The sequence below is a fragment of the Ambystoma mexicanum genome, chromosome 1p, assembly GCF_040938575.1.
Source record: "Ambystoma mexicanum isolate Mex_15411 chromosome 1p, UKY_AmexF1_1, whole genome shotgun sequence".
Taxonomy (NCBI): Eukaryota; Metazoa; Chordata; class Amphibia; order Caudata; family Ambystomatidae; genus Ambystoma; species Ambystoma mexicanum.
This window is the reverse complement of record NC_090921.1, coordinates 1,045,057,756-1,045,083,892: the sequence shown is the minus strand read 5'-3', so window position 1 is coordinate 1,045,083,892 and position 26,137 is coordinate 1,045,057,756. Positions and strand designations below refer to the sequence as shown.

The following is a 26,137-nucleotide window of genomic DNA, read 5'->3' as shown; positions in this document are numbered from 1 at the left end:
TATGGGTCTGGGGTGGTTGCAGCATTGTACAGTTCCTGGAAAACTAATTAGGGCATCAGAGATGCAATGTAATTCCCCAAACTCTGACTGAATGAGAAGACGTATATTTGAGTGTATTTCCCAGCTGATCAGGGATAATATGGTGTTTATGGGACCTAATATTAGTGTTGATTTTTGCAGTCATTTCTTGTAATAAAAGGGCTATTGATGATAATACTGTTTTAACTTGTATTTCTTACGTCTCCCCCCACGTTAATGTGTCGTTCTAAATTGTGGTAATGTATAACTGTTTGAAGGTGTATGTGGTGTTGGAACCTCCTAGGTTCTGTTGTTTGTATTGTCATAAAAAAGAATTATAAACACATATGTAAATGTGTGTGTGAATATAAATATTTTCTTTAGATTAGACTTTTATTTAAAATGCACACACCATTACGTTTTATTTAAAATCATATCGGTTCTAGTCAGTGTGACTATGTAAAATAACTTCATGATAGAAAATATGCCTAGAATTCTGTATAACGTGTTGTGCTAAAAGTGGTGCATTCAATTCAGTTACAGTTTCACATATTTTGTATTTTAATTGCTCTTCTGTTTTTTTATTGGAAATACTTATCAGATTCTACAGCATGCGGAAGAAGAACAGGCTGTCCAGAATGAGCTGGATGATGGTATGGTTTCCAGTCTTTAGTTTGTAAAGGTTATCAAGTACAGTAAAGCGTAGAGGGAAAGTCAAATGGTTTCCAGAAAGATATTGCTATTAAGACAATGGTGGCGAATACGTTTTGCGCCTCACTACTTAGACATTGTATTTAATAAACAGCAAAACGTTCATGCTTGGGTTTTATGATCTATAAATGTTAATGTATAAAAATAACTAGGGGCATTGTTAGTGAGTCGTGATTGAAGCTGTTGCATTTGGATGTCACTGTGCAATATTCACAGATTGTTGGTTAACAGTTTCACAATCCACGGTTAAATGCCCTTGCCCTCCTCTTCTTATAGTTGATGCCTTAGTGCGTAGGTTGGATGGTATATCTACAATAAACAGAATGCAGGCCCAAACTGCCGAGCTTCCGGGGAGGTCCCGTGAAATCATAAGATTGCCAGCTTGGTTGACACAACAGAGGGAAGCTTTTCCATCCCGCACTCCCTGCCCGAGCTTCCCTCCTCCAACTTTGCCTCTGGAATCAACATCTGGGGACTATGGAAAGAAGGTGGTTTTTGGGAATGTCACATAAATCGAGTCATTTGCCCAAAGGCGGAGAGCCCGTTTTTGAATATCTTTCGATTGTTAGACCTTTGGAAACAGATTCTGGACCTCTCAACAATTTCTAATGCATACAGTTTGCGTGTCGAACTCCCGAATTGGCTTAGTAATACGTACTGGGCACTGATTGAGTGTCTCTCCCCTACTGTGCCTTCCTTACTGCCTTCCTTACTATTTCTGTGTAGGGACATGTTGTCTAACTGGGGCAATCGGCTGACGGTCTGTGATTTGCATTTAGCAAGGGCCCATGAGGCATTTAACCCCAGGGGGACCCTTACATATCCCATATTCCTATAATTGTGCGTTTGGCCATGTGATCATTGGGCACATTTGCCTCAACCGATGATTGCAGGCCTAATGGTCTTATAGGGCGGGGGAGGAGAATACTCCAGGATGTATAGAAATTGACACTGCGCTAAGTTTGACTGGATTCTTCCTTCTGATAGGGTGGTAAGTGTTCCTAATTTTGTCCAACTACCCCCAATTCCTTCGGCGGAACACTGTGATTTGTGTTGTCGTGGAACATTGCTGGCATCACGAAACACATGGAGGACTCAGAGTGGTTGGACTTTGTGTGTTGTCACGACTTGAGAGCTTTGCAGGAAACTTGCTCGCTTACGACACATGATCTCCAGGGGTATGTTTCTTTTCACATACTAGTGGTAAAGGGGGAGAAAGGGTACCCTTGTGGCGGTGTAATTTGCTAGGGTAATGTCAGTTTATTTCTCTCATTTTGCATGTGTCCTATTGTCTATAATGACTTATTGGAAATTCAAATGTGTTGCCTCGATGGGTTGTGGCTCTTGTGCGTTCATGTTTATAACCGCCAAGTTTCCCCTGCCAATAATTCCTTATTGTTGTTGAAGGAAAGAATAACTAGCTGGAGGGAAAACCATATGGGACCAAAAACAATGATTGTTTGTGAGGACTTAAATCTCCAATTTGAGCTGCTTGTCATGGCAGGGCTTCAGGAAGACAAGGACCTTAGATGGGGTGTTGGAGAATTGGTGGCGGTTCATCCCGGGAGGATGTATAGATTTGCAAGACCTATGGTATGTATGCTAATTGTAGTCTGATGGACTACATTTTGGTAAATGTGGAAGCCTGGGCCTGCAGGACTTTAGGGTGCTGAAGAGGTCAGAAAGCGACCACAATCCTACTGTAGCTTTGGTTAATGGGCCACTTTTTGGAGCAAAAGGGGGGAGGTCCATAGTCATAAACCCACTTTAATGGAGTCGGGAGGTGAAGCGATGTGCCTGTCAAGTGGCATGCGCTGGACCTTGATTTGAAAGTACCAGGCATGTATGCATGCATTCTGCCTTTATTGGCGTCTTTCAGTCTTAGCGCGGGGTCCAATGTGGATTATCTGCTCCAAGCTTACAAAAGCATTACGAGTTCTCTGGGAATTAGTCTGAGCAAAACTTGGTCTGTTAACAGCTGAAGGGCGGGCTAGGAGTAGTACAACTTGGATGGGGCCTGTTGATCTGCTAAAAGGGTGTGAATAGAGCGTGCCAGGTGCCCTAGGGAACAGGGCACAAGGGCCCTTGTGGAAGCAAGAGCATAGTACCGTAAATTACTTGGAGGGAGGGGGCACGGGGGGAGCTCTGGGGGGGCCTGAACATTCTGTGCAGCTTTGGGACAATCTTCTTCGGACTGCCAAATCTCGAGATGCCGAAGGTTTTTGGCAACATGTCAACGTAAGGAATGGTAGCATGAACTTTCCGGCACAGGATTCCTTCTCCGAGGCAGTCTGGGTCTCACACTTTGGAACCTTATATAGTGGGGAAACAGTTTTCAATGGCCCCGGACAGGAAACTGCCCCTTATAGGCCAAGTGAGAAACCCTCTGTCCCACTGGTGCTGTCGATGCATGAGATTAAGATTGCCTTATTGACCGAGAAGCCGGGTAAAGCCCCTGGGCCCGATCTCGATTTGATTGGTTTAGACAGGAGCTGATTAATTGGCTCCCCTGCCTACACAAGCTTTTTAATGCCCTGTTGGTTACGATTGGGGTCCCTTATTCTTGGGCCCAAGCAATCCATGTCCCCATATTAGGGATATATTATATATTATATATAGGAGTTGCCCGGCTAACTATCGGCCCACTTCCCTCCTTGATGCGGGGGGGAGGGTGTTAACAAAGGCGGTGCTGGGCAACCCGGAGGCTTGCTTGTGGTGCCAGGAGGTGGGAGCATATCACCTCCAGGCTGGTTTCCAACATGGTGTCAGCACGGTCGACCAGGTCCTGCGGCTCTCCCTGATACTGCAGAAGTACGCTGTGTTAAAATCTATGAAGATCTATGTGGTCTTCGTGGATTTGAAGACCGCTTTTGACGGCGTACCTAGGGTGTGCCTGTGGGCCCTATTGTCAAACTTCGGCTTGCCTTCTGGTTTTTTGGGTGCAATCCAGTCATTGTATAACAACAATGGAGCAGTTATTAGGTACTCATTGGGTGGTCAAGTTTCTTCTAGAACAAAAATCTGGGCCGGTGTTAGGCAGGGATGTGTTCTTGCCCCGATTTTGTTTTGTCTTTTTATAAATAGAGTGATTGAGCTGGTTTTGGGCGAACAGACAGATGCACCAAATTTGGATCTGAAGAGAATCCCCATCCTTTTATTAACCGATGATGCAATGCTACTCTCTTGACTCCAAGTGGGTTACAGAAGCAACTTTCTGTTTTGGAGGCGTTTTTTGTGGATAATGGACTTGAAATGAATTTACAGAAAACGCAGTCCATGGTGTTCTGTTTGCAGAGGTCCCCCCACCTGAAATTCGCTTCCAGTGCCGGCCCCATTGAGCAGGTCGCAGGTTTCGACTATTTGGGCGTTCGCCTGATGGCCATTTGTGCCTGGACAGACCAGGTGAAGCGGAATGGTCTAAAGTTGGCCAGGAACTGTGAGGCTGTACGTAGATTTACACAGGTTCATGGGGTGGGTCCACTTAGCGCAATCTTGCAAATGTTTGAGTCAGGCAAGGCAGGCAGCTCTGTACGGGGCCGAGTTGTGGGGTACTTGCAACTTAGTAGGCCTTGGGGCTGTGGAGCAGAAAATCCTCAAATCGGTTTTGGGGACTTCTTGTGAATGCACCATATGTCCTGGTGCTGTGGGATCTGGGCTTACAGAGCATCAGATTAATTTCTCAGATGAGGCTGGTGTTCCTCTGGGCGGAGTTGTGTTCCAGTGGTAAACTGGCCCATTATAGGAGAGCGGTCAGAGAAGTCTTAAATTGCTCAGGTTGCCAAAGCCTGCCTTGGTTCCAGGCCATACGCAGGGAGCTGTTCGCGGTGGGTATGGAAGGTTACTGTTTGTAGCCCGATTCTATCCCGGGGAACTTCAAAGTATTATTTAGGAAGGCCCTAAGAGACAGGTGGGAGAGAGACAGCAGAATGAATCTTGTGTGTTCATTCAGCTCAGCACCTTATTTGGCCAGGAAATTAACCCCAGGGTTTGAATGTTACCTCGACAATATGCCATCTAAACTATGCCATGTAAACTAATGAGGGCTTTGTACATGATGGCGCACATTGGTATATTGCATTTGCGCACTTTTAAGCATATCTGGAATGCGTCTTTTTTGATGCTTGTTAATCTGCTTAGAATCATAGTCCGTCATCCAGTGGTAATCGCAGAGTATTGCATCTTTCTTTCGAGGATTCAAAATCCCTCACGCGTCGAGATCCCTCAAATAGTTTTTTTCCAGCCAGCTAGTTGGTCGCCATATGCAGAGCTCGAAAGAGATATATTGCAAAAGTTATAACTTCTTTGTACCACGACTGATGGTCGTTTAGTGTTCGACCTTCTTCTTCGACAGCTATTGTGGACCCCTATGTCTGAGACATCTGCTACATTCGGTGTCTGGTGCCTCGGTCGACACTGTCGACCGCGTGGCCTCGGCCCTCCGGCCAGACCTGTACAGTAGGGAGAGTGGGGCCCCTGGTTTTGATGCTCTAAGAATGCATTTCCTTTTCCCCCCTCTCTTTTTCCCTTCTTGTCCAGCTGCAGCCCTTTACCTCTACTATGGAGAGGACTCCTTTTTAGTTCTGTCTGTTTTGTAACGGAAAGTACTCACCGAAAGTGGAACAATTGTCTGCCTCGTGATCACGACGAGCGGTCCTGCAAGTCCTACCAACTCTTACGTCCGAGACGCTAAAGGATCGACAGACAAAAGGGTGGGCGGCCTACACCATGCAGGCCGAGTGTGGTTCCCTCGTCGGCAGAGGTGCCTCGAGTGATGAGGATTCAAGCGGCAGCAATGGCTCTGATGTGGAGGCCATGGACTTATCCGCGGAACCGTCCAGTTCCCAGTTGCCCGTCCCCGTCAGGCAGGCCGACGGTACTGATATGGAGAGGCTACATACCGGTGACAATGCCCCCCCCCCCCGCACCACAGAAGGATAAACACACAACCCCACAAGCTCCCTCGAGGGCTATGTTGAAGCAACAGACGCTGAATGTTTCGGCGGCGCCTACCGAGCTTCACGATCAGCCGCCCTCCCCGCATCAGTCGTCACGGCATGCGTCTGGGCATTCAACCCATAAGGGCGTCTCTGCTAAAAAAACACAAGTGCGTCTACGCGCCGCCTAAGAGCACATCGGCCCCAAAGGTTGCCCACAGTTGTGTCAATCTCTCCCAATTTCACCGGAGTTAGGCAAGAGTCTCACAAAAAGTTTTTGCCAAGAAATAAGCCAAAAAGCACATCCTCTCATCGAGAGGAGTATTCAGATGGCTCCCAGCCCCTCTAAGACTTTGTCTGACAAGGCCCCTCCTTCTAAGGACCCCTTTTCTCCTTGAGAGCCCTTCCCTCCTCATGATCCCTCTGGTTCATCCCCATGGACCAGAGTGAGGTTTGAGAGCTGTATGGACAAACTGTCTCAGTTTGTAGACTTCTCTGACACATTTTTCACCCCTAAGGATTCCTGCCCTAGTTTTCCAAAAGTACAGAAACTCTCCAGCCAAGCTCCACAAGAAAAGGGGCTTGAATTCTCGGAACCTGAACCTGAAGAGGTCTGAGGATCCCTATGACCAACAAGTCAATCCTTTTGGGCAGGACACACCTGACCCATACCCAGATTGGGGCCGAGATCAGCCCGTAGAGGAAGCACCCTGGCCTTCCCCCACTCCCAACATCTGACCCACATGCAATCGGTCTTGATCCTCTCTCCTCGCCTCTACAGAGACAAGTTTCACCTATTGATGATCAAATGGCATTCAGTGCAATCCTGAAAAGGGCTGAGGAACATTTCCAGGTTGCCACGCAGGAAGTTGTACAAGAGACTGATTTTGTGGAGGACATCCTAAAAGAAAAACCACACGCAAGTCAGGCAATCCACCTGCTCAGTTCCATCAAGAAACGCGTCCCCTTCACTTACAAGGGCCGTCAACCCTCCGGTCGAATAACTGTTCTTCCCCTCCCCGTCTGACCCCTTGTATATCCGGGGGCATGCTACTACCAGGAAGAGGGCCAGGGTGTCATTGTCTACTTCAGAACAGCCCCCGACAAAGACTGTAAAAAGATGTATGCCCTTGTAAAACATATCATCACTTCAGCGGCATATTGCACGAGAATTGCTAATAACACTACACTTCTTGCAAGTTATAGTGCTGTGAAGTAGAATTTACTTCAGGTGGGTCCCCAGGAAGTCCCAGAACCGGTACGATCATGCCTACTGGCGGTTGTCTCAGAAGGGAAACCTGTGACCCATAACATCCTAAAATTACATGTTGGGTGCAGCTGAGACGGCGGGGCAGACTCTGGCTCAGGGGACTTTTCTTAAAAGGCACTCCTAACTCAAGAACTCAGGGTTTAAGCCGAAAACCCAGGCCTCACTAATAAACCAGTGGAAGACACAAATTTGTTTGGGAAAGCTGTGGATGATGCCTTGGAGACAGCGAAAAAAGAGCACAAGTCTCTCAAGTCTTTTAATCAAATCAATGCTCGTCCTTACCAACAGCGGGGAGGTAAATCTTGCTGCTCCTTTTGGGAGCAATCTTTTTCCCGTTACCCACATAACCAGTATGGAACAGGGGGTACACCATTGTCCTCCGGACATGGCGCAGCTGGCACTAGTCAATAATAGCAGAGGGGTCAAGGAAGAGGCAAAGGCAGGGGTAGGAACTCCACCCCAAGACGCTCCCCGGCCACTGCTCAGAAATGACTTTTCAGTCCAGGTCCCCTCTCATGCCTACCTGGTCAGGGGACGTTTAACATCTTTTCTTCATGCATGGGAGGAGTTCACTTCAGACCAGTGGGTGCTCAAAACCATAGCCCACGGTTATTGTATTGAGTTCCACCGGCCACCTCGATACCGTCCACCAACATCCAGACGCCTATCGCCAGCATACCTGCAGATTCTGCTGGAAGAGATGCAGATCATTCAAGAAAAGGGCGCCATAGAAGTCGTCCCCATTCATCAGGTAAACAAGGGTATTTATTCAGTGTACTTCCTTGTACCCAAAAAGGATCTCACCATGCACCCTGTGTTAGACTTGCGCCCAGCAAACAAATTTGTCAAGCCACAAAAGTTCAGAATGACAGCATTGCAGGACGTAATCCCCCCTGTTAACACAGGGGGATTACATGGCAACATTGGTTATGAAAGATGCATACTTCCATATTTCAATGTTGCCAGCACACAGAAAGTACCTAAGGTTAATGATAGAGGCCAAGCACTATCAGTTCAAGGTCCTTCCCTTTGGCATTGCCTCAGCCCCAAGGGTGTTAACGAAGGTAAGGTAGTAGTGGCTCACCTGCGCAGGCAGTCCATTCCAGTCTATCCTTACCTCGACACCTGGCTAATAACAGGGGATTCGTACGGAACATGCCTATCAAATACCCAGAAGATGGTAGATCTCATCTTCAGTCTGGGATTCTCGATCAATGAGAAAAAGTCCAGCCTAGACCCGAGCCAAGTCGAGCAATTTCTGGGGGCTCTAATTCGTACCAAAGACAGGCTCGTCTTCCCCTCCAACGAGAGGGTTCAAAACATGCTGTTCCAAATCCCTCACTAGGTAGCCAATTGCAAGGTGACCGTACGCAAAGCCATGCGACTATTGAGGATGATGGCCTCCTGCATTTATGTAGTCCCACACACACGTTTGCGCATGCGCCCCATGAAAGAGTGACTCTCGAGCCAATGGTGACCGTGCCTTTCTCTCTCTCTCTCTCCTTCACTCCCCCTATCTCTCTGCCCCCTCCTCCTTCTCCCTCCATCTCCTTCTCTCGTCGTGATCTCCGCAACTTCAATTCCTAGGACTTCTATGAAACCTGTTCCTCCTCGCTCCCTCCTCTCGCTTACTTCTCCTCTCTCTGCTAATGATGCTTTATCCACCCTATCCTCCTCCAGTCTTGATCAACTGCACCCTCTTTTCCCCTTTCGCCCATCTCGTAAACCCTCCCAACCCTGGCTTTCCCCCCACCTTCTGTCTATGCGTCGCTTTCCCTGTCACCTCTACCCTCTCCTTATACCTTACCTCACCTCTTTCTTCAACATCTGTCTTTCCTCCTCGACCTTTCCTACAGCCTTCAAACATGCTACCATCACCCCGATCCTGAAAAAACCCTCTGCTAACCCCCTTCTAGCCTCAAGCTTTTGTCCCATCTCTCTCTTACCGTTCCTCTCCAAGCTCCTGGAACATCTCGTCTACTCCCAACTCTCAGCCTTCGTCTCCACCCTCTCTCTCCTCCCCCCCACTCAATCTGGATTCCACCCCAAACATTCCACTGAAACCGCTCTCATCTCTGTTCTTAATTCCCTTCTTTCTGCTCGCTACTCCAAACACTCCTCCATTCTCATTCTTCTTGACCTCTCTGCTGCCTTTGACACCGTAGACCACCCCTTACTCCTTAACGCTCTCTCCTCCTTTGGTCTCAAAGGCTCTGTCCACAACTGGTTTTCCTCTTACCTCTCCAACCGCTCCTTTGCCGTCTCCTGGGGTGGCCACTCCTCCCCTACTCACTCCTTTGACTTTGGTGTTCCTCAAGGCTCGGTGCTTGGCCCCTTCCTCTTTTCACTTTACACCTCCTTTCTAGCCCTTATCATCTCTTCATTTGGTATCTCTTACCATTTCTACGCTGATGACATCCAGCTCTTCCTTTCCTTCTCTTCCTTCACTCATGACATTCATCTTAAACTCTCCTCCTGTCTCACGGCTATCAAAAACTGGCTGTCATCCCACTTTCTTACTCTAAACACGGACAAAACTGAAGTTTTATGCCTTCCTGCCAACACCCTTCCTCCCCCCCGTCCCTCTTCCTACATCCGCTTTCCTCCTGCTCAGCTCCCCTTCTCTGCCTCTGTCCGCAACTTAGGCCTCCACTTTGACTCCAACCTTTCCTTTACTCACCACATTTCTCTCACCTCCCGTGCATGTCGCTTCCATCTCTACAATGTTTGTAAAATCTGTTCCTCCCTCACCTTCCACGCTAACAAACTCTTAATTTCTTCCCTTATCTTCTCTCGTCTCTTCTACTGCTTGGCGCTCCTCTTTGGTCTCCTGCCTCTCATCTGGCCCCCCTCAAATCCCTCTATCGTTCTGCAATCCGCACTCTTTGCTCCCGTTATCCTCATGACTCCATCTCCTCTTCGCTTTCCTCTCTTGGTTGGCATTCCTTTCACTCTCAACTCAAATTCAACTTCCTCCGTCTTATCTTTAAATCTCTTCATAATCTCGCCCCTCCCTACCTCTCCTCCTTTCTATCTTTCTACTCTCCCTCTCGCCCCCTTCGCTCTGCTGACCACTTCCTACTCATTGTCCCACCCCCTCCTTGCGCCCCCTCCCGCTTCCGATCTTTCCATCTCCTCCTCCCTCTCCATTGGAACTCTTTACCTCTTCCTATCTGCTCTATCTCGTCATACTCTTCATTCCGCTCTTCCTTAAAATCACACCTACTTCATTCTTCCTCCTGACAGTTCTTTTCCAGCCCCTCCCCTGCTTCCCCTACTCTGGTTCTTAATGTAATGATTCTGTCAAATTGTTCTACTTACTGTTCTCGATGGTTTGACTCATGATTTGTACCTATTGCTTCTAATTGTTAAACGAGTCTTCACGAGATCGCTGGTTACCTTTTCTTCCTGTAGACCGTGGAGTTGAGGTTGCCAGTATGTCGGTGTATCTATTGCCGATGAATGGGTAGCGCGAGAAATTAGACCAATCCCCTCCTGACGATATATGACAGGATGGCACTGGACCAACTCCCAAAGCCACGGGTGGCACTTCTCAGTATTTGCGTGACGTCGGGACAGTGTTTCCACTGGCTGCGAAGGCTTGATGAAGACACCGATGATAGCGGAAGCTGAACTCAGGAACATCCAAGGAGGCAGCAAGGCACAGGTACCGGCAGGGCACAAGACAGGCAAGGGAGATAGGACTGCAAGGAGAAGCAGGACAGACAGGGTAATCCCACTAGAGAGTAAATCTAGGAACCCAGACAGGACCTCCCCTACCCTAAGCCAGGAGGCAGGCAAGGACCCAGCAGAACAGGGAAGCAAGGGTTAGGAGGACCAAGGAGCAAGAAGAGGACAAGGAGAAGAGGCAGGGCTTGGCAGGATAAGGAAAGGCAGGAATCTGGAGGGCTGAGGCATGAGCGGCAGGACTCCAGCAGCGCATACACAGTAACAACCACGTTGAGACGCGTTGTCCCTGTGTATGCGGTGCTCTTTTAAGGCCCGGGATCAAAGCGAGGCTCGGAACGCATGTTCCGACACTGCGCATGCGCGGGACGTCGAATACTGACGATCTGTGCATGCGCAGATCCTCGCAAGATGGCGGCGTCCACGGAGCCCATCCGGGCCGCGGGTCGGCGTGAGGAAAGACGCCACCGCGGGTACAGCCTCCATGAAGGAGGAGACCGCTGCAGCCGTGGACCCGGGACTCCAGGACAGGTAAGTGGCGCCCGCGAGCGAGCGCGCGGCGTGACACCATACCCCCTCCCGGACAACCCCGGAGCACCGGGTTTCCAAGGATAGCGGAGATAGAAGTCCCGAACCAGGCGTGGTGCATGCACGAAGGAGCGCGGTTCCCAAGTGCGGTCACAAGCAGGATAACCCTTCCAGCTAACCAGGAACTGCAGAGCACCCCGCCAAATCCGCGCATCACAAATCTCCTGCACCTCAAATTCAGGGACCCCCCGAACCAAAACCGGGGCAGGACAGGAACAGGTACGACCCATAACATCGGGCACATAGGGCTTCAAAAGGGAGACGTGAAAGACAGGATGGACCCTCCAAGAACGAGGCAGAGACAAACGAAAGGCAACAGAAGAAATACGCCCAATGATGCGAAAGGGACCAAAAAAGCGGGGAGCTAGTTTCACAGGTAAATTGCGTACCGGTAGATTCTTGGAGGACAGCCATACCCTGTCCCCAACATGAAGGACAGGCTCAGGGCTCCATCTCTTGTCAGCCTGTTCCTTCATACGTGCCTGTGCCACTGCCAAGGTACCGGCCGCCAGACGATGTTGATCGCGGATCAGGGACACCAGGGCATCTGCAGATGGTACGGCACTGGAAGATGCAGGACGAACTGGCAGCAGTCTGGGATGAAGACCGGTAGAGCAGAAAAAGGGGCTGAGTCCGGTAGCTGAATGAACAGCATTGTTGTAAGCTGCTTCCGCGGTGTCCAACCATTCCGACCAGTTGTCTTGGGTGGCATTGGCATAACAACGTAGGTATTGCTCAAGGGTCTGATTGGTGCGTTCCGTCTGCCCATTGGTCTGTGGATGATAGCCGGAACTTAGGGCCCGCTGAATGTCCAAATGCCGACACAGTTGGTCCCAAAAAGATGAGATGTATTGAGACCCCCGGTCTGATAGGATCTTCTCCGGAAGACCATGAAGACGATACACCTCGTGTAGAAAACGTTGTGCCACCTGGGAGGCAGTGGGCAGTTTAGGAAAGGGCAAAAAATGAGCAGTCTTGGTGAAACAGTCCACCACCACCATTATACACGTGAAACCACCAGATAGGGGCAGGTCAACGATGAAATCCGTGGCGATGGTATGCCAAGGTTACGGAGGCGTAGGCGTGGGTTTCAGGAGACCAATGGGCCTTTTGCGAGGAATCTTGGTCTGGGCACATACAGGGCAGGAATCCACGTAGTGCTTTACCAGTGTGGCCCATCCAGGCCACCAGTACTGCCGTGCAACCAGTTCTTGTGTTGTGCGGACTCCACGGTGACCACAAACGACGGAATCATGGCAATTTTGTAGAACGATCTTCTGGAGCTCCAAGGTGGGAACGTACAGACGATCCTTGAAGAACAACAAGCCGTCACGTTCTCTGATGTCAGCGCGTTTTAGTAACTGTGATTTTGAGGGATCCGTTCATGTGGCTTCTCTCAACTGTTGGAGCTGGGGAGTCACCATTGATAGGAAATTGACGCTATCAGAGGCTCCGGTTCCTTGGCACCTTCAGTGTTGTTTTCCAGAGACCGAGACAGGGCGTCAGCCTTAGTATTCTGGGAACAAGGAATGTATGTGACGGTGAAATCAAACTGCGAAAAGAAAAAGGCCCAACGAGCATGACGGGAAGTTCTGCATTGCAAAGAGCGCAGGTACTGTAGATTACGGTGATCTGTACGAACCACCACCGGGTACCTCCCACCCAGCAAGTGATGTCGCCACTCCTCGAGAGCTGCTTTTATCGCCAGTAATTCCTTTTCTATCACCGCATAGTTTCTCTCGCTCACTGCCAATTTCCTTGAGTAGTAAGCCACCGGGTGCTCTGTTCCCGTGATTGCATCTTGCTGTATTAAGACCGCACCAATTGCGTAGTCCGAAGCGTCTGTTTCAACCACAAACGGCTTTTCATCATCTGGATGTCTAAGAACAGGAGTCGACATGAAGGATCTTTTCAATTCCAGAAATGCCTCCTCGGCCTGTGTGTCCCAGAGAAACGGCACCTTGGTACTGGTCAGGCGGGTTAGACTATTGGCAAGTTGAGAAAAGCGTGGAATGAAGCGTCGATAAAAGTTGGCGAAGCCCAAGAACCTTTGAAGTGACTTCACGCCATGTGGCGGTTTCCATTCTCGTATAGCTTGCAGTTTTGTGGGATCCATCTGCACTCCTGTGCTGCTGATCACATAGCCCAGAAATTCCATGCTTTCCCTATGAAATTGGCATTTTTCTACTTTGGCATACAGGCCGTTATCTGTTAGTCTACGGAGAACTTCCTGAACATGCGCAACGTGTGCAGTACGAGTGTCAGAAAAAACCAGAATGTCATCAAGGTATACCCATACAGATATTCCAATAAGGTCCGAAAAGACATCGTCCATGAACCGCTGGAAGACGGCCGGGGCGTTGCAGAGTCCAAACGGCATCACCCTGTACTCGTAGTGACCAATAGGTGTTTTAAAGGCCGTCTTCCACTCATCTCCCTTCTTAATCCGCACCAGGTGATAGGCCCCTCTTAGATCCAGCTTGGTGAAGATTTGTGCGGATTTCAGGGATTCGATGATGTTCCGGATGAGTGGTAATGGGTACCTGTCTTTCCTCGTGATCTCGTTTAGTTGACGATAGTCGATACAAGGGCGCAAAGTGCCCTCTTTCTTCTTGACGAAGAATAACGGGAATCCTGCGGGGGACTTGGACGGCACTATGTAGCCCTTGTTGAGGCAATCCGTAATGTACTCCTGTAGGACGCCTTTCTCGAGTTGAGTCATCGAATAGATCTTGCCGTGGGGAACGACCGCATCAGGCAGGATGTCAATGGAACAATCAAAATGCCGGTGGGGCGGTAATGGTATATCCTCTGGCTTGGAGAACGCCTTGTGGTATCCAGCATATTCTTGAGGTATCAACTGAGTGGCACATAAACGAGCAGATACGTTAGCAGGATTGAGGGACTCCAAAATTGCAGGAAAGGTTTCGTGAAGTCCACAGTCCCGAGGACAACGTGTCGAAGAGAACACCAGGGAACGAGCGGTCCAGTCGACCTGAGGATTGTGATATAACAGCCAAGGTAAGCCCAGCACCACCGGAAAAGAGGGAGACTTGATGACATCCAATGAAATCCGTTCGAGATGCCCTTCCACAGAGAGCCACAAGGGATCGGACTTTTGGCAGACTGGACCAGAAGACAAAGCAGAATCATCGATCACCTCGACCACTGTTGGTCGTTCCTTGTAATGTAAACGGATCCCATTGGCAATCGCGAACGAGGCATCGATGTAGTTGCCGGATGCTCCACAATCCAGAAGGGCCCAGGTTTTCATACACTTCCCTAGCCAGGCAACACCGACTTTCAGGATCAACAAGGGTACCGGGTTCATAGGAGGAAGGTCAGATTCAGAAAGGCGGCCCGCTGCTGCCTTCGCCTCAAACAACGGGCCTGTTAGTTTTCCTGTTTCTTCAGAGGGCGTAGCGGACAGGTGCCCAGAAAATGGCCAGAACCACCGCAATACAAGCACAGGTTTTGCTGCCTCCTTCTTTTCTTTTCGGTCTCGGACAACGGGCCTCGGATGGCACCCAACTGCATGGGTTCTGGACCCATATCGGTAGGGACAACTGGTCCGGGGTTCTGTACTGGAGGGACCGGTTGATACCTGTCAAATCTGCGACGTTCACTCCGTCGTTCAGCTAACCTGTGGTCAATGCGTAAGACTTGTTCCACTAATGCAGGCAACGTTTCTGGCTCCGGGATGTGCAGCAATTCGTCTTTGTACTCTTCTCGAAGTCCCCGACGAAACAGGGTTTTTTGAGTAATTTCGGGCCATTGTTAATCGGTTGCTAATTGTCGAAAGCGACTGATGTAGTGGATTATGTCACCTGACCCTTGTTTGATTTCCATTAATTGATTCTGGGCCATGGCTGCCAAATTGGGCGGTTTAAAGACGTCCAAAAAGGCTTTCTCGAAGGCAGCGAAATCACCCAACAGAGGACTGTTGGTAGAGACCAAAGGTGCGGCCCAAGCAAGTGCATTGCCGGTTAGGTTTCCAAGGATATACCCGATCTTGGCCTTGTCTTGACCAAAATGACTTGACCTGAACTGGAAATGGATCCGACAGTGTGTACAGAACTCTGCCACTCGACGCGGGTCACCATCATACTTCATCGGAGTAGTGTAAGCCATGGAGTTCTCAGGTGGTGTAGCTGGTTGTGTGGGATTAGCCAAACTCCGGTCCAACGCTTGTCTAAGGGTGTTGTTCTCCTGGCGGAGGGTGGTCATTTCAAGACGCATGGCACGCATTTCTTCGCGAAGTTCCTGCATGTCGTCCATGTCGAGACTGGAGGAAAGGCGTCTCAATCTGTTAAACGAGTCTTCACAAGATCGCTGGTTACCTTTTCTTCCTGTAGACCGTGGAGTTGAGGTTGCCAGTATGTCGGTGTATCTATTGCCGATGAATGGGCAGCGCGAGAAATTAGACCAATCCCCTCCTGACGATATATGACAGGATGGCACTGGACCAACTCCCAACGCCACGGGTGGCACTTCTCAGTATTTGCGTGACGTCGGGACAGTGTTTCCACTGGCTGAGAAGGCTTGATGAAGACACCGATGATAGCGGAAGCTGAACTCAGGAACATCCAAAGAGGCAGCAAGGCACAGGTACCGGCAGGGCACAAGACAGGCAAGGGAGATAGGACTGCAAGGAGAAGCAGGACATACCGGGTAATCCCACTAGAGAGTAAATCTAGGAACCCAGACAGGACCTCCCCTACCCTAAACCAGGAGGCAGGCAAGGACCCAGCAGAACAGGGAAGCAAGGGTTAGGAGGGCCAAGGAGCAAGAAGAGGACAAGTAGAAGAGGCAGGGCTTGGCAGGATAAGGAAAGGCAGGAAACTGGAGGGCTGAGGCACGAGCGGCAGGACTCCAGCAGCGCATACACAGTAACAACCGCGTTGAGACGCGTTGTCCCTGTGTATGCGGTGCTCTTTTAAGGCCCGGGATCAAAGCGAGGCTCGGAACGCATGTTCCGACACTGCGCATGCACGGGACGTCGAATACTGACGATCCGCGCATGCGCAGATCCTCGCAAGATGGCGGCGTCCACGGAGCCCATCCGGGCCGCGGGTCGGCGTGAGGAAAGACGCCACCGCGGGTACAGCCTCCATGAAGGAGGAGACCGCTGCAGCCGTGGACCTGGGACTCCAGGACAGGTAAGTGGCGCCCGCGAGCGAGCGCGCGGCGTGACACTAATGTATACCTGTTTTATGTAAAGCGCTTTGGTTTAAAGCGCTATAAAAAATGTAATAAATACAAATACATTGTTCTCAACCTCTTCGCTGACTTGTGCTTCCCAGAGGTAGACTTGTTTGTGACTCTGGTGAACGCACAATGCCCAGAATACGCCTCCAGGTACCTGCAGAACAACTCCAAGGGGAACGGTCTCTGGATGACATGGTCAGGAAAATTTGTTTACGCTCCCCCCCCACCTCCCCGAATCCCCTACTCAACAAGATAGTGCACAAAATGCACCAGGAACCCATCACGATGATTCTGGTGGCCCCGATGTGGGCCTTCCAACCCTGCTTCTCTCATCTGATGGCAATGTCAGCCTCTCCTGTGAGGAAGCTGCCATGCACGTACAACATGCTGTCATAGGACAAGGGGAAACACTCAATTTAGCAGCCTGGCTCCTGAGGTCAGAGAGTTCGGACACCTCCAACTTCCTCAAAGATGCATGAACATACTTCGAGAAGCACGAAAGCCTAACACCAGACATTGGGACTCCAACAAATAGAAACGCTTCGTCATCTCGCGCAATTCCAAGAGCATCAATCCCATGGACTGCTCACCAACACATATTGTACTGTACCTGACTCGCCTACTAGATTCAGGTCTGGTTTTCAATTCCCTAAAGGTTCACTTAGCTGCACTCTCAGCTTACACCACGTCCCAGAAAAGGTTTAATGGTGGACAATTCCAGTGATCAAAGCTTTTATCAAAGGGGTTCATCCCCCTATTTCCAACCCAGCTCCTGGACGAGGCCCGATTGTTGTAATGACTAGACTAATGGAACCTCCCTTTGAACCTATGCATAAGGCTAGCCTTAAAGCACTCTTACAAGAACACCGTCCTGGTGGCAATCACCTCAATAAGAAGAGTTAGTCAACTGCAGGCCCTTTCAGTTCTAGACCAATTTGTCACGATTCATAAGGATAAGGTGGTTCTGCGCACTCGCCCACGGTTTGCGCCTACATTTATTTCGAAGTTCCATGTGAACCAATCAATAGAACTACCCACCTTTTTCCAGAACCCCCATTAATGTGCCAGAAAGAAGCCTCCACCCGCTTGATGTGAGGAGAGCGGTGATATATTATCTGGAAAAGAATATATTACTAAGAAAGACAAACTTGTTGTTCGTTTCAGTGGCGGTTGTTAGAGAAGGGAGACCTGTCTCTAAATCAGCCATCTCAAAGTGGATCGTAAACTGCATCACACTGTGCTACACTCTTGCCAAGAGAGATCTGCTCTTCAAGCCTAGAGCACACTACTCGAGGCACTGGGGCTTCCATAGCATTCATTGCACATGTTCCTCTTGAGTTCATTTGTAAAGCAGCAACCAGGAGTTCTGTGCACTCCTTTACACAACACTACTGCCTAGATACTCTCTCTAGGTCTGCCTCTCGGGTGGGACAAGCAGTGCTAAGACATCTCTTTTCTACTGCTCCTTCACACATCCCAACGCCATATCTGGGTACTGCTCGCTAGTCTATGCACAGCATGTGATTCTAAGCAGATTAACAAGCATCAGAAGACATGCATTACATACCGTAATAGCATTTCTGTTGATTGTATCTGCTTAGATTCACATGCGCCCACCCTTCTGCCCCTCTTGGAGTAGAAGGAACCTAGACATCTTACACCTTTCTCTCTCTCTACTCGCGCACGATGGTCCTAAGGCTCCCTCGCGGCAGAGAAAACACAATCGGGGGGACCTCGACGCGTGAGGAATTTTGGGTACACTACACATCACGTTAGGGATGCAAGCACGCCCATGTCGATATCCCCTTTCGATCCTCGAAAGAAAGATTGAATACTCTGTGATTACCACTAGATGTCGGAGTGTATGCACAGCATGTGAATCTAAGCAGATACAATCAGAAATAGTCTTGGGAGGATAGCTCAGGGGCAACGTGCTCACCTTAGAAGCAAGACACGGAGCACCACAGGTTCGATCCCCGGGTCCTTGCTTAGAAACCTCTGGGTATTAAGCGCGTTATAAATAACCTATCCTATCAATTCTTATTACGGTAATTTGCCCATTTTGCCCAGGCGAAGTCAAAAGTATTGAGCATTTTGTTCTTTTTTGCCCTGTATAGAAGTACGCTAGGAGGAAATATTTGCTATGCTTAGTTATGCCTTCTAATTCTAATAAGACAACATTGGTGCTGCATTTCTGTTTGGCTGGCGATCCTAGTGTGCTGTGCTATATGGCATGGGGCATTTTTGGTTGCTGTCATGGAGGAAGCGTCTCAAGCACCTAACTGCAACAGGGACCGTTTCATGAGTAGTGCATGCATAATGGCTATTTTATTTCTTCTAATGTGCACTGTTTTTAATAGTGTATTTTTATATTTTATCCATGCTTTTATCCACTGTTGAATTTTTATCGTTTCGTTTGTGTACTTTGTATGCCTTTTATGACTTATTACTGGCCAAAGTAAAGTGTTGGTTGATTGATATGCTAATCCCATGCTTTTCTTGTAGCGTTCTTTAATTATTTATTCTAGGGAGATATGCTCTCCTTGTAGGAGTCCTGCTTGACCAGTTTTCTGAAGCAGTTAATGCAGTGATGCCACATTGTAGTTAAATCGCCATCTAATTTTGAGATTATGTGGCTTTTATTATCAGACCATTTGTTAAATCAATGGCCCTCATTACAAGTCTGCCGGTACCCCACCGGTAAATCCAACGGAATACCCGCAAACTGACCTACCGTTTCCGCCGTCTGATATCCCAGAATTACTGGGATATTACAGGTGGCGGAAAAGCAGTAAATACTCTTTCCATGAAGTCTCATAGTATTTCTGGTTCCCGGAAATGCTGGTGCCTGAAATACCAGCTTTTTTTTTTTTGGCCAGTGGGGCCCTGATTTACCTTCAGCGCTTGGCTGGAGGTAAATCGGGGAACCCCCACTGGCAAACTTGTAGTTTGCAAGTTTGCGAAAAAAAGTGCTGGTCGCGGTATTACCACCACGTTATCCTTTGGTAAAGGATTTGAAGCCCAGGGCATTTTGGGCATGCAATCAATCCCTTTAAGCTAATCGTCCTTGTTATAACTCGATTCAAATCCATTGTCTAGTCAGAATTTCCCATCTGATATTGATATCCGTGCAGAGATTGCTTACACTACAAATTTCTTCCTGCACAAAACACATAATTACTCACAGATAAAAAAAATGCAAGCATCGGTGGCACATTTTCCACCTGTGCTGCTAACCTTGATTAACTTTTAAGTGAGGTATATCTGTTTCATAGGGACTTGCCCCTACAGAAGGTAACTGGTTTCAATGAATAGCTGGAAACAAAAGGGTTCCATGTCATTTCATCGCGGGATGTTTTTTTGCTGGATTTTTTACCGCAATTTCTTTTCTCGAAAAAAACGCATCAGGGGCTGGGGGTCCCCACCCCCCCCAACCCCTCATTTTTAAAAAAAATTAGATATCGTGGTAAAAAACCCTGCGAAAAAACATCCTGCGCCGAAAGGACATCGTACCAACAAAATATCCTAGTCTTCAGTTTATCCCAGAGTAACACACACATGCATTATTTAACTGATGCTCATCGCAGAGGACAGCCTCATATACGCTAAGCTGTGTCAAAAGCCAACAGATAACTCATCACTGCACTTCCATAGTGATTATAGCTTGAGACTGAGACAGTCTTCGACTAATTTACTAAGCATTAGAAGGAATGGCCCCAAAATTGAGTGTGAGCCATTTTCAGAAAGGTTTCAAACAGGATTACCGTAAAACAACAATTACACATGGTGTAGCACCCTTAGAGTACTTATTTACATATAACCACTGGTTCTCATTGGTGGCCTCTTCATTAAATATTTTGTAAAAACTCGCTTTGGAATATCTCTGGCTTTGAGAATGATATTGAAGCGAGAAAACCTCTAATTTGTAACCAAATTGTAAACAAAAATTAAAGCTTCTGATGAATCTCCAGGAAACACATTGTTCTTGTTTGAAAATAACCTATGTTGTCCCCTTTAATAATGGAAAAAAAGGAAAAACAGATCAACAGATAGGCTGACGCTGCCACTTTGGATGCAGGAGCGGCCTGGCTACATTAAAGATGCACCAGAGAGACAGGTGGCACTCTGTTCATATTTCAAACTGTGAAACCAGAACCACTGAACACTTTTTCTTTTCTAACTATTCAGATTAACTTTCTCTGAGGCAAGCCTTGTTTGGTCAAGTTTTTTGCTTTTTATGAGCCTCTCTTGTTGGCGAGCCTCTCTCGTTGACGAGCCTGTCGTTGACTAGGTTCTCTCGTAGACTAGGTTCTCTCATAGTCGAGGCTCCCTTGTAGATGAGGCTCTTTAGTAGGCCAGCCTTTCAGGTAGACAAGCCGTTCTCATGGAGGAAGCTCTCTCGGAGACTAGACTTTTTCTAGACAAAGCCCAGAGGCTTCCACTTGACTACGCCTATTGTGAAACAATATGCTACCCGGATAGCCATGCCCTTCATAATACCTTTGAAATAAAATGAATAGTAAATTAGACAAATCTCCATTTAAGCGGGGGTTTCAGATGCAATATGCGAACCCTTTACTGTGGTAAAATCTTTGAACAAAGATGGCCTTAAGAGCCAGAACGAAAATTGTGGGTCGAGCAAAGGCAGTAAAGATTTCTCTTTTGCCTATATTCTACACAGATGTATTTAGAGACTGTAACTAGAGCAAGTTTGGAAAGGCTCTCTTGGATCCATCATGGTGAGGGGAGGAAGGCACACTTCAATTGACTCTACCCTAAGGAACAGAAATAAAGCTGTGCCCTGCCAAGAGTGTCGAAGCTCCCAAACCCTACAATAGTAAAGTACGTATCTGTAGCTTTCAGAAGATGTAAAGTTGAAGTTGTATGTTGAACATTTTCTTGAAGAATACATAGAGTAAAATGAGAGCTTTGGAGAGGACTCCAGCACTGAAGGTGCGGTAAAGAATCAGAAGATCGCCTCCAGGGGTGCATCTATAAGAGGCACTGCCTATTGGCTAAGGGGTAAATGACCCAAAACAACACTGAGAGAAAACTAAAGTGACTGCAGTTTTTTCTCCATTTTAAATGAAACTGCTTTAATGTTACTGAGGATTCCCACTATGACTGGGAATATTCAAACAAGCATGTGAATCTAGGAAATATGCCAATGCTGGAGAACAGTAGTTACAGGTAAGTAACTTATACCTTACCTATCATCTTTTGCTATCGTTTACCTTTAAAAGGCAGAGTTTTGTAGATGTATGGAGCTTTTCCAATTTTTCACTACTCGTCTTTTTTACTGACCTGCCCCGGAGTCAGCATATCTTCATTATTTGCTAATTGCTTCTCTGGTGAGTCGTAAAAGGTCATGAAATAATAGCTTATCTGCCTGATAGTCACTGACAGTCACTCCACAGAGATATTTATCAGCATATGTTCTACAGTATGGAATTCGACTCAGTGAAGCTAAAGTCATCTTCTCATACATAATTAATTTCATTATCTTAAGACACCCAGACAGCAAAAAGACCCAGGATGGCCCATTTCCCTTAAATCACTAGTCATAATATTCTGGTGACTTGTTCCCTTTAATTTAATTCCCATATCCTGTGCATCTACCTCTTCAATCCATATCATATGTGTGAGTCACGATGTGTTGGCATGCTAGTCTGTTGACAAAGGTGGCACCATTCATGCATGCTACATTGAGGTAGCCACTCCAGGGTGGCGACCTGCACAGTACGCAATGTATTTGTCACATTATCTGCCTACTACACAGCACAGCATATCATACCTTCCAGACTCCATTTCAGGATGCTCATTTCTCCCTGTTCCCGCAATTTAATCGTTGACTTTTCCACCTTCTCCAGCATGGGGTCTGGCATGGATTCACATGCTCATGAATATTCCCCGTCGTCAGGCTGGGAATCCTCAGTAAAGAAAAAATGAGTATCAGTTTAGTTTCTGAACTGTCTTTCTTAGTAGTGAATGTAAGTGTCCCCAGAAACGCACCCCCCCCCTTAGTGAGAGGCAATAATGGACACACCCCAGAAGGGGAATGAGGCCAGGACCAAGTGCGGGTGAGATCAAAAAGAGCTTTATATAATTCAATGTAGGGCATGCAAAGGACTCTGCAAACTCCGAGAGTGCTCTGTCTGACAATAGCAAAGACAGTCAGTTATATTACAAATACACGTCATGCATGAGGTAAGCTATAGAGGCTACAGAATCTTATGGATTGGGTGGTGATGGCTAGGTGGTATACAATGTATACAGTTGCTTCTCCAGGATTGGCGGATGTTGGTGCTGCACCACGTGGGGTGGGAGGTCAGCTGGGCTTATCGGAGTGCAGCGCCGGGCCGGACATGCCTTGTAACAACGATTGATAACTAAACTTACATTTGCCCTTTTGGCCACACATTCCCACCCATTCGTCAAACGTCATGTGTCCTGTTGATTTGCAACTCTTGTAAGCGCTGACCTTAGATCAATACATGGCCAGGAACATTGATATGCGATCTGGAGTGTCTCAGTACATCAGTTTATGAGATACCTTGGGTTCAAACAATCAGGTCTCATGGGCGTAGTCAGGGGCATGGGCGGGGGTGCTTGACTAACCATCCTTGGCAATTTTGGTGAGGGATGGTTTTACGATCTGTTGGTACACGTGTGGGTGCCCCCCTTTCTAGGGTCATTAACTTGGGGTCGATGGAGGTACTACTGACGCGTGGGGGGCATGAGACTGGTGCCTGAAAGGTGGTGGGATTTAGGACCAGGTAGCTCGTAAGTCATGGAGTCAGGCTGTGGCGGCCTCTGACACGGGGGAGGGTGGCGGATGCTTGAAACGGGTCCAGCAGGATCGGGAGGGAAGGCAGGGCTGTGCTGTTTGAACACAGTCTCGAGAGGGCTTGGGCAGGAGGAGGGGGAAATGGCCGTGCGTGGCATCTTGCACAAAGCGGCTTACTGTCGTATGGGTGAGGCTAACAACACATGGGGTTTCTAAAAGCACTCATGTATTTGCATTAACATGGGATACTGGCTGGGGATCATACTTTTTTACATAGCATTTCACATCTACAGTTGACATACGAACATGAGGTAGTGTCAGGCAGGTGTGTATAAAGAGTGTATAAAGAGAGCAACACAACAGGTTATTGTTCACTGTTATCAGCCGTCCAGTCCTTGTACATCTCTTCAATATATACAATATTGGTTGCACATTTTTCTCTTTACCCATTCTCCTTTACATTAGCAGAGAACGTTAGTCAACACGGCACATATTACATAAATGGTTTCTACATGTTGCAAGGGTTTTCGGGATGGGTATGGGTGCGAGGCGCCACGCAGGGGTCACGGCCTGCAGGGTTTGGGCTGGTCTCAGTTACATCCTAATGTTCCCGTTCATGGCTCGGGCAATGATGTACTGCGGAAGGTTAACAGCTACAGTGTTTTATTTTGTTGTTTGCTCGCGTCTGGTGTCTTGTGAGAACATGTTCTCAGCGGATCTGCCATGCAGTGGGAGGTGGGGGAAGTGTGGGCCTCTGTGAGCACGGTCAAGTGGGGGGTCACTCTGCAGCGTTCAGTGTCTCTGCATTGGGTTAGATATGCACATTTCTAGCAAGATGGGGATGGCTTAATACAAGATGGCGTCTATGCTCTGCCACATAACGTGGTGGTGCAGCCCCACGTGTCAGCCTGCAGCCGCCCTGCCACCTTGGCCCGGGAGGCCGGGGGGCTGCCGAAAAGTCATGGGTCTTAACCAGGGTGGGACATTCAGTGGGAGGGGGGGTTCTATTGACCTACCCTTCCCTACATTTCCCCCCTTTCGTTACTTAAGTAACGAATACCTTAGCTCCCCCAGTCGTTCGCTCTCTTTCTCAGCTAAAACTGCCTCTTCCCAGGCTGGCGTTCCTTTTATTGGCATCCGGGCTCTGCACACCCCCCCGGAGGCTTTCCCCCCTTCTAGCATACTCATCAGAGGTGCAAGTCATATATATACATCCCATATCTCCCTCCAGGTCCACCCATACCTCTGTGTACCACTCTAGCTCCCGGGGATCCTTTATTGTGGTATGATATAACCTGTCCACTATGTCCCCGTCATAATATTTGGGCACCATTCTATACTTGGATTCTGAAGCCTCTCCAGTTTGTACGTGTGCTTCCTGTTGCCTGGGATCTGGGATCTGTGCCAAGAGTTCTGAGGAGGCCTTTGAGATATAGTTTGATGACCTCCGTTTTCTGGACATGATTTTGTCTGAGTTTCCTTCTGATAGGGCGAACAGTGGTGGCTCTTCAGTGGGTGAGGTGTTGGTTGTAGCTTGAGTCGTTTTCCGGCCCCCTTGGCCGAGGTGGCTCTCCGGTACTACCATCAAGGCTGAGTACAGTGTCGCCAGGGAACACGTGCCCCTCCATGATGGTGTGAGGTGCATGTATGCCCGCTTGCCACAGACCCAGTAAGTGTCCATCAGGGCTGCTGTTCCTTTCTTCATGTCTGGGATCATTAGGCTCTTGCTGCAGTTCGTGTTTCTACCCATGTCGATTTTCCCTTCTCCTAGGAAGCAAAGTTCGTTTGAGATTTCTTTCTGTAGTTTCAATGCTTTTTCTATAGCGCTCACCCAGGTCAATATTGCCACATGTTCTGACCACACCGCGGCACACGTCTTTGCAATCCATTGTAGTTTTTCGGTTGGCAGCCCTCGCAGTGCTTCAGCTTTGCACGTTACTGCATCATCTTTCCATTTGTTTTCTGAAAATAGTGTTCCTTTTATTACTAAAAATGGTTCTTTACAGCATACCACTCCTTTTGGTCTTGAGTAGCACGTTTTTTCGTTCTGCAGCATTTCAAAAGATACCGTGTGTGCCTGGAAAGTGTTCTTAATTCTGCACAGAGTGAGATGGAGGAGACACTGGGCGTCTGCAAGAAGCAATTCTTGCGGCATTAAAACTTTAGGTGTGCCTGAGGCATGGGGGATCAGGGAGCACACGTAGCAACTTTCATTAGTTGTTCGTTTGGCTGTGGAGCTCATGTCTGCATACCATTTATTCGACCGGTGTGGGTGCCTGGGATCCTCTATCGTGTCAAGTCCCAGGCCATAGTATTCGTCATATCTCTTCCTGTCTGTTTCCCTCTTCCTCCTGTTTTTAAGGGATGTTTTAGCATGCCTGGCTGCGTGCAACAGGGACTCCCTACCCCCGTCCCGCTCCTTCTCCCATTCCTCATACAGAGTAATGAACTTGTTAGCCATTTCAATATTTTCCTTCATTCTCTCTGTGGTGTAGTCTTTTTCTCTGGGAGGACTGATTGTCGTTGTGGGCGGGGTAGCAGTGGTGCCATATAACGATGATATGACAGATGGGTGTCGATCATTTAATTCATGTACACTAAAATTTGTGGTGTGGCTTCAAATGGATGATCGGCTTGTTGTTAGTATTGTTCTGACGTTTTGCCTCCTCTGGATGTGGGCCATACCCCCATACCAGCTGAAAGCCATCCCATATCCCATATCAAATAGTAACCCTCCTTAAAAGGTTTGCTTGCATTTTCCATATTAGTTCCATTACCTCCCCCCTCATTTATCTCAATGCAGATAAATGCTATTATGTAATATGTTAAGCCAAATATAAGTGTAACAAATATAATAGCACAGTCAACCCACATTCGTATGAGTATGTTCGCAAATCAAAAACATTTCTACTCCTAGTGTCCCTAATATAATCG

The 26,137-nt window shown here is 48.1% G+C and overlaps 1 protein-coding gene across 6 annotated transcripts in view; it reads left to right on the top strand.

Annotated features, from left to right (window-relative positions):
* LRRC36 (leucine rich repeat containing 36) overlaps positions 1-26,137 on the top strand; it is a 1,132,044-nt gene that overhangs the window by 531,268 nt on the left and 574,639 nt on the right. For 4 of the 6 annotated variants that reach the window (XM_069604369.1, XM_069604384.1, XM_069604394.1 and 1 more), the window contains one exon: positions 620-671. In XM_069604369.1, coding sequence (XP_069460470.1) covers positions 620-671 — 52 coding nt within the window. The remainder of the gene's footprint in view (positions 1-619; positions 672-26,137) is intronic. The other 2 variants (XM_069604413.1, XM_069604376.1) reach the window with 1 other exon arrangement.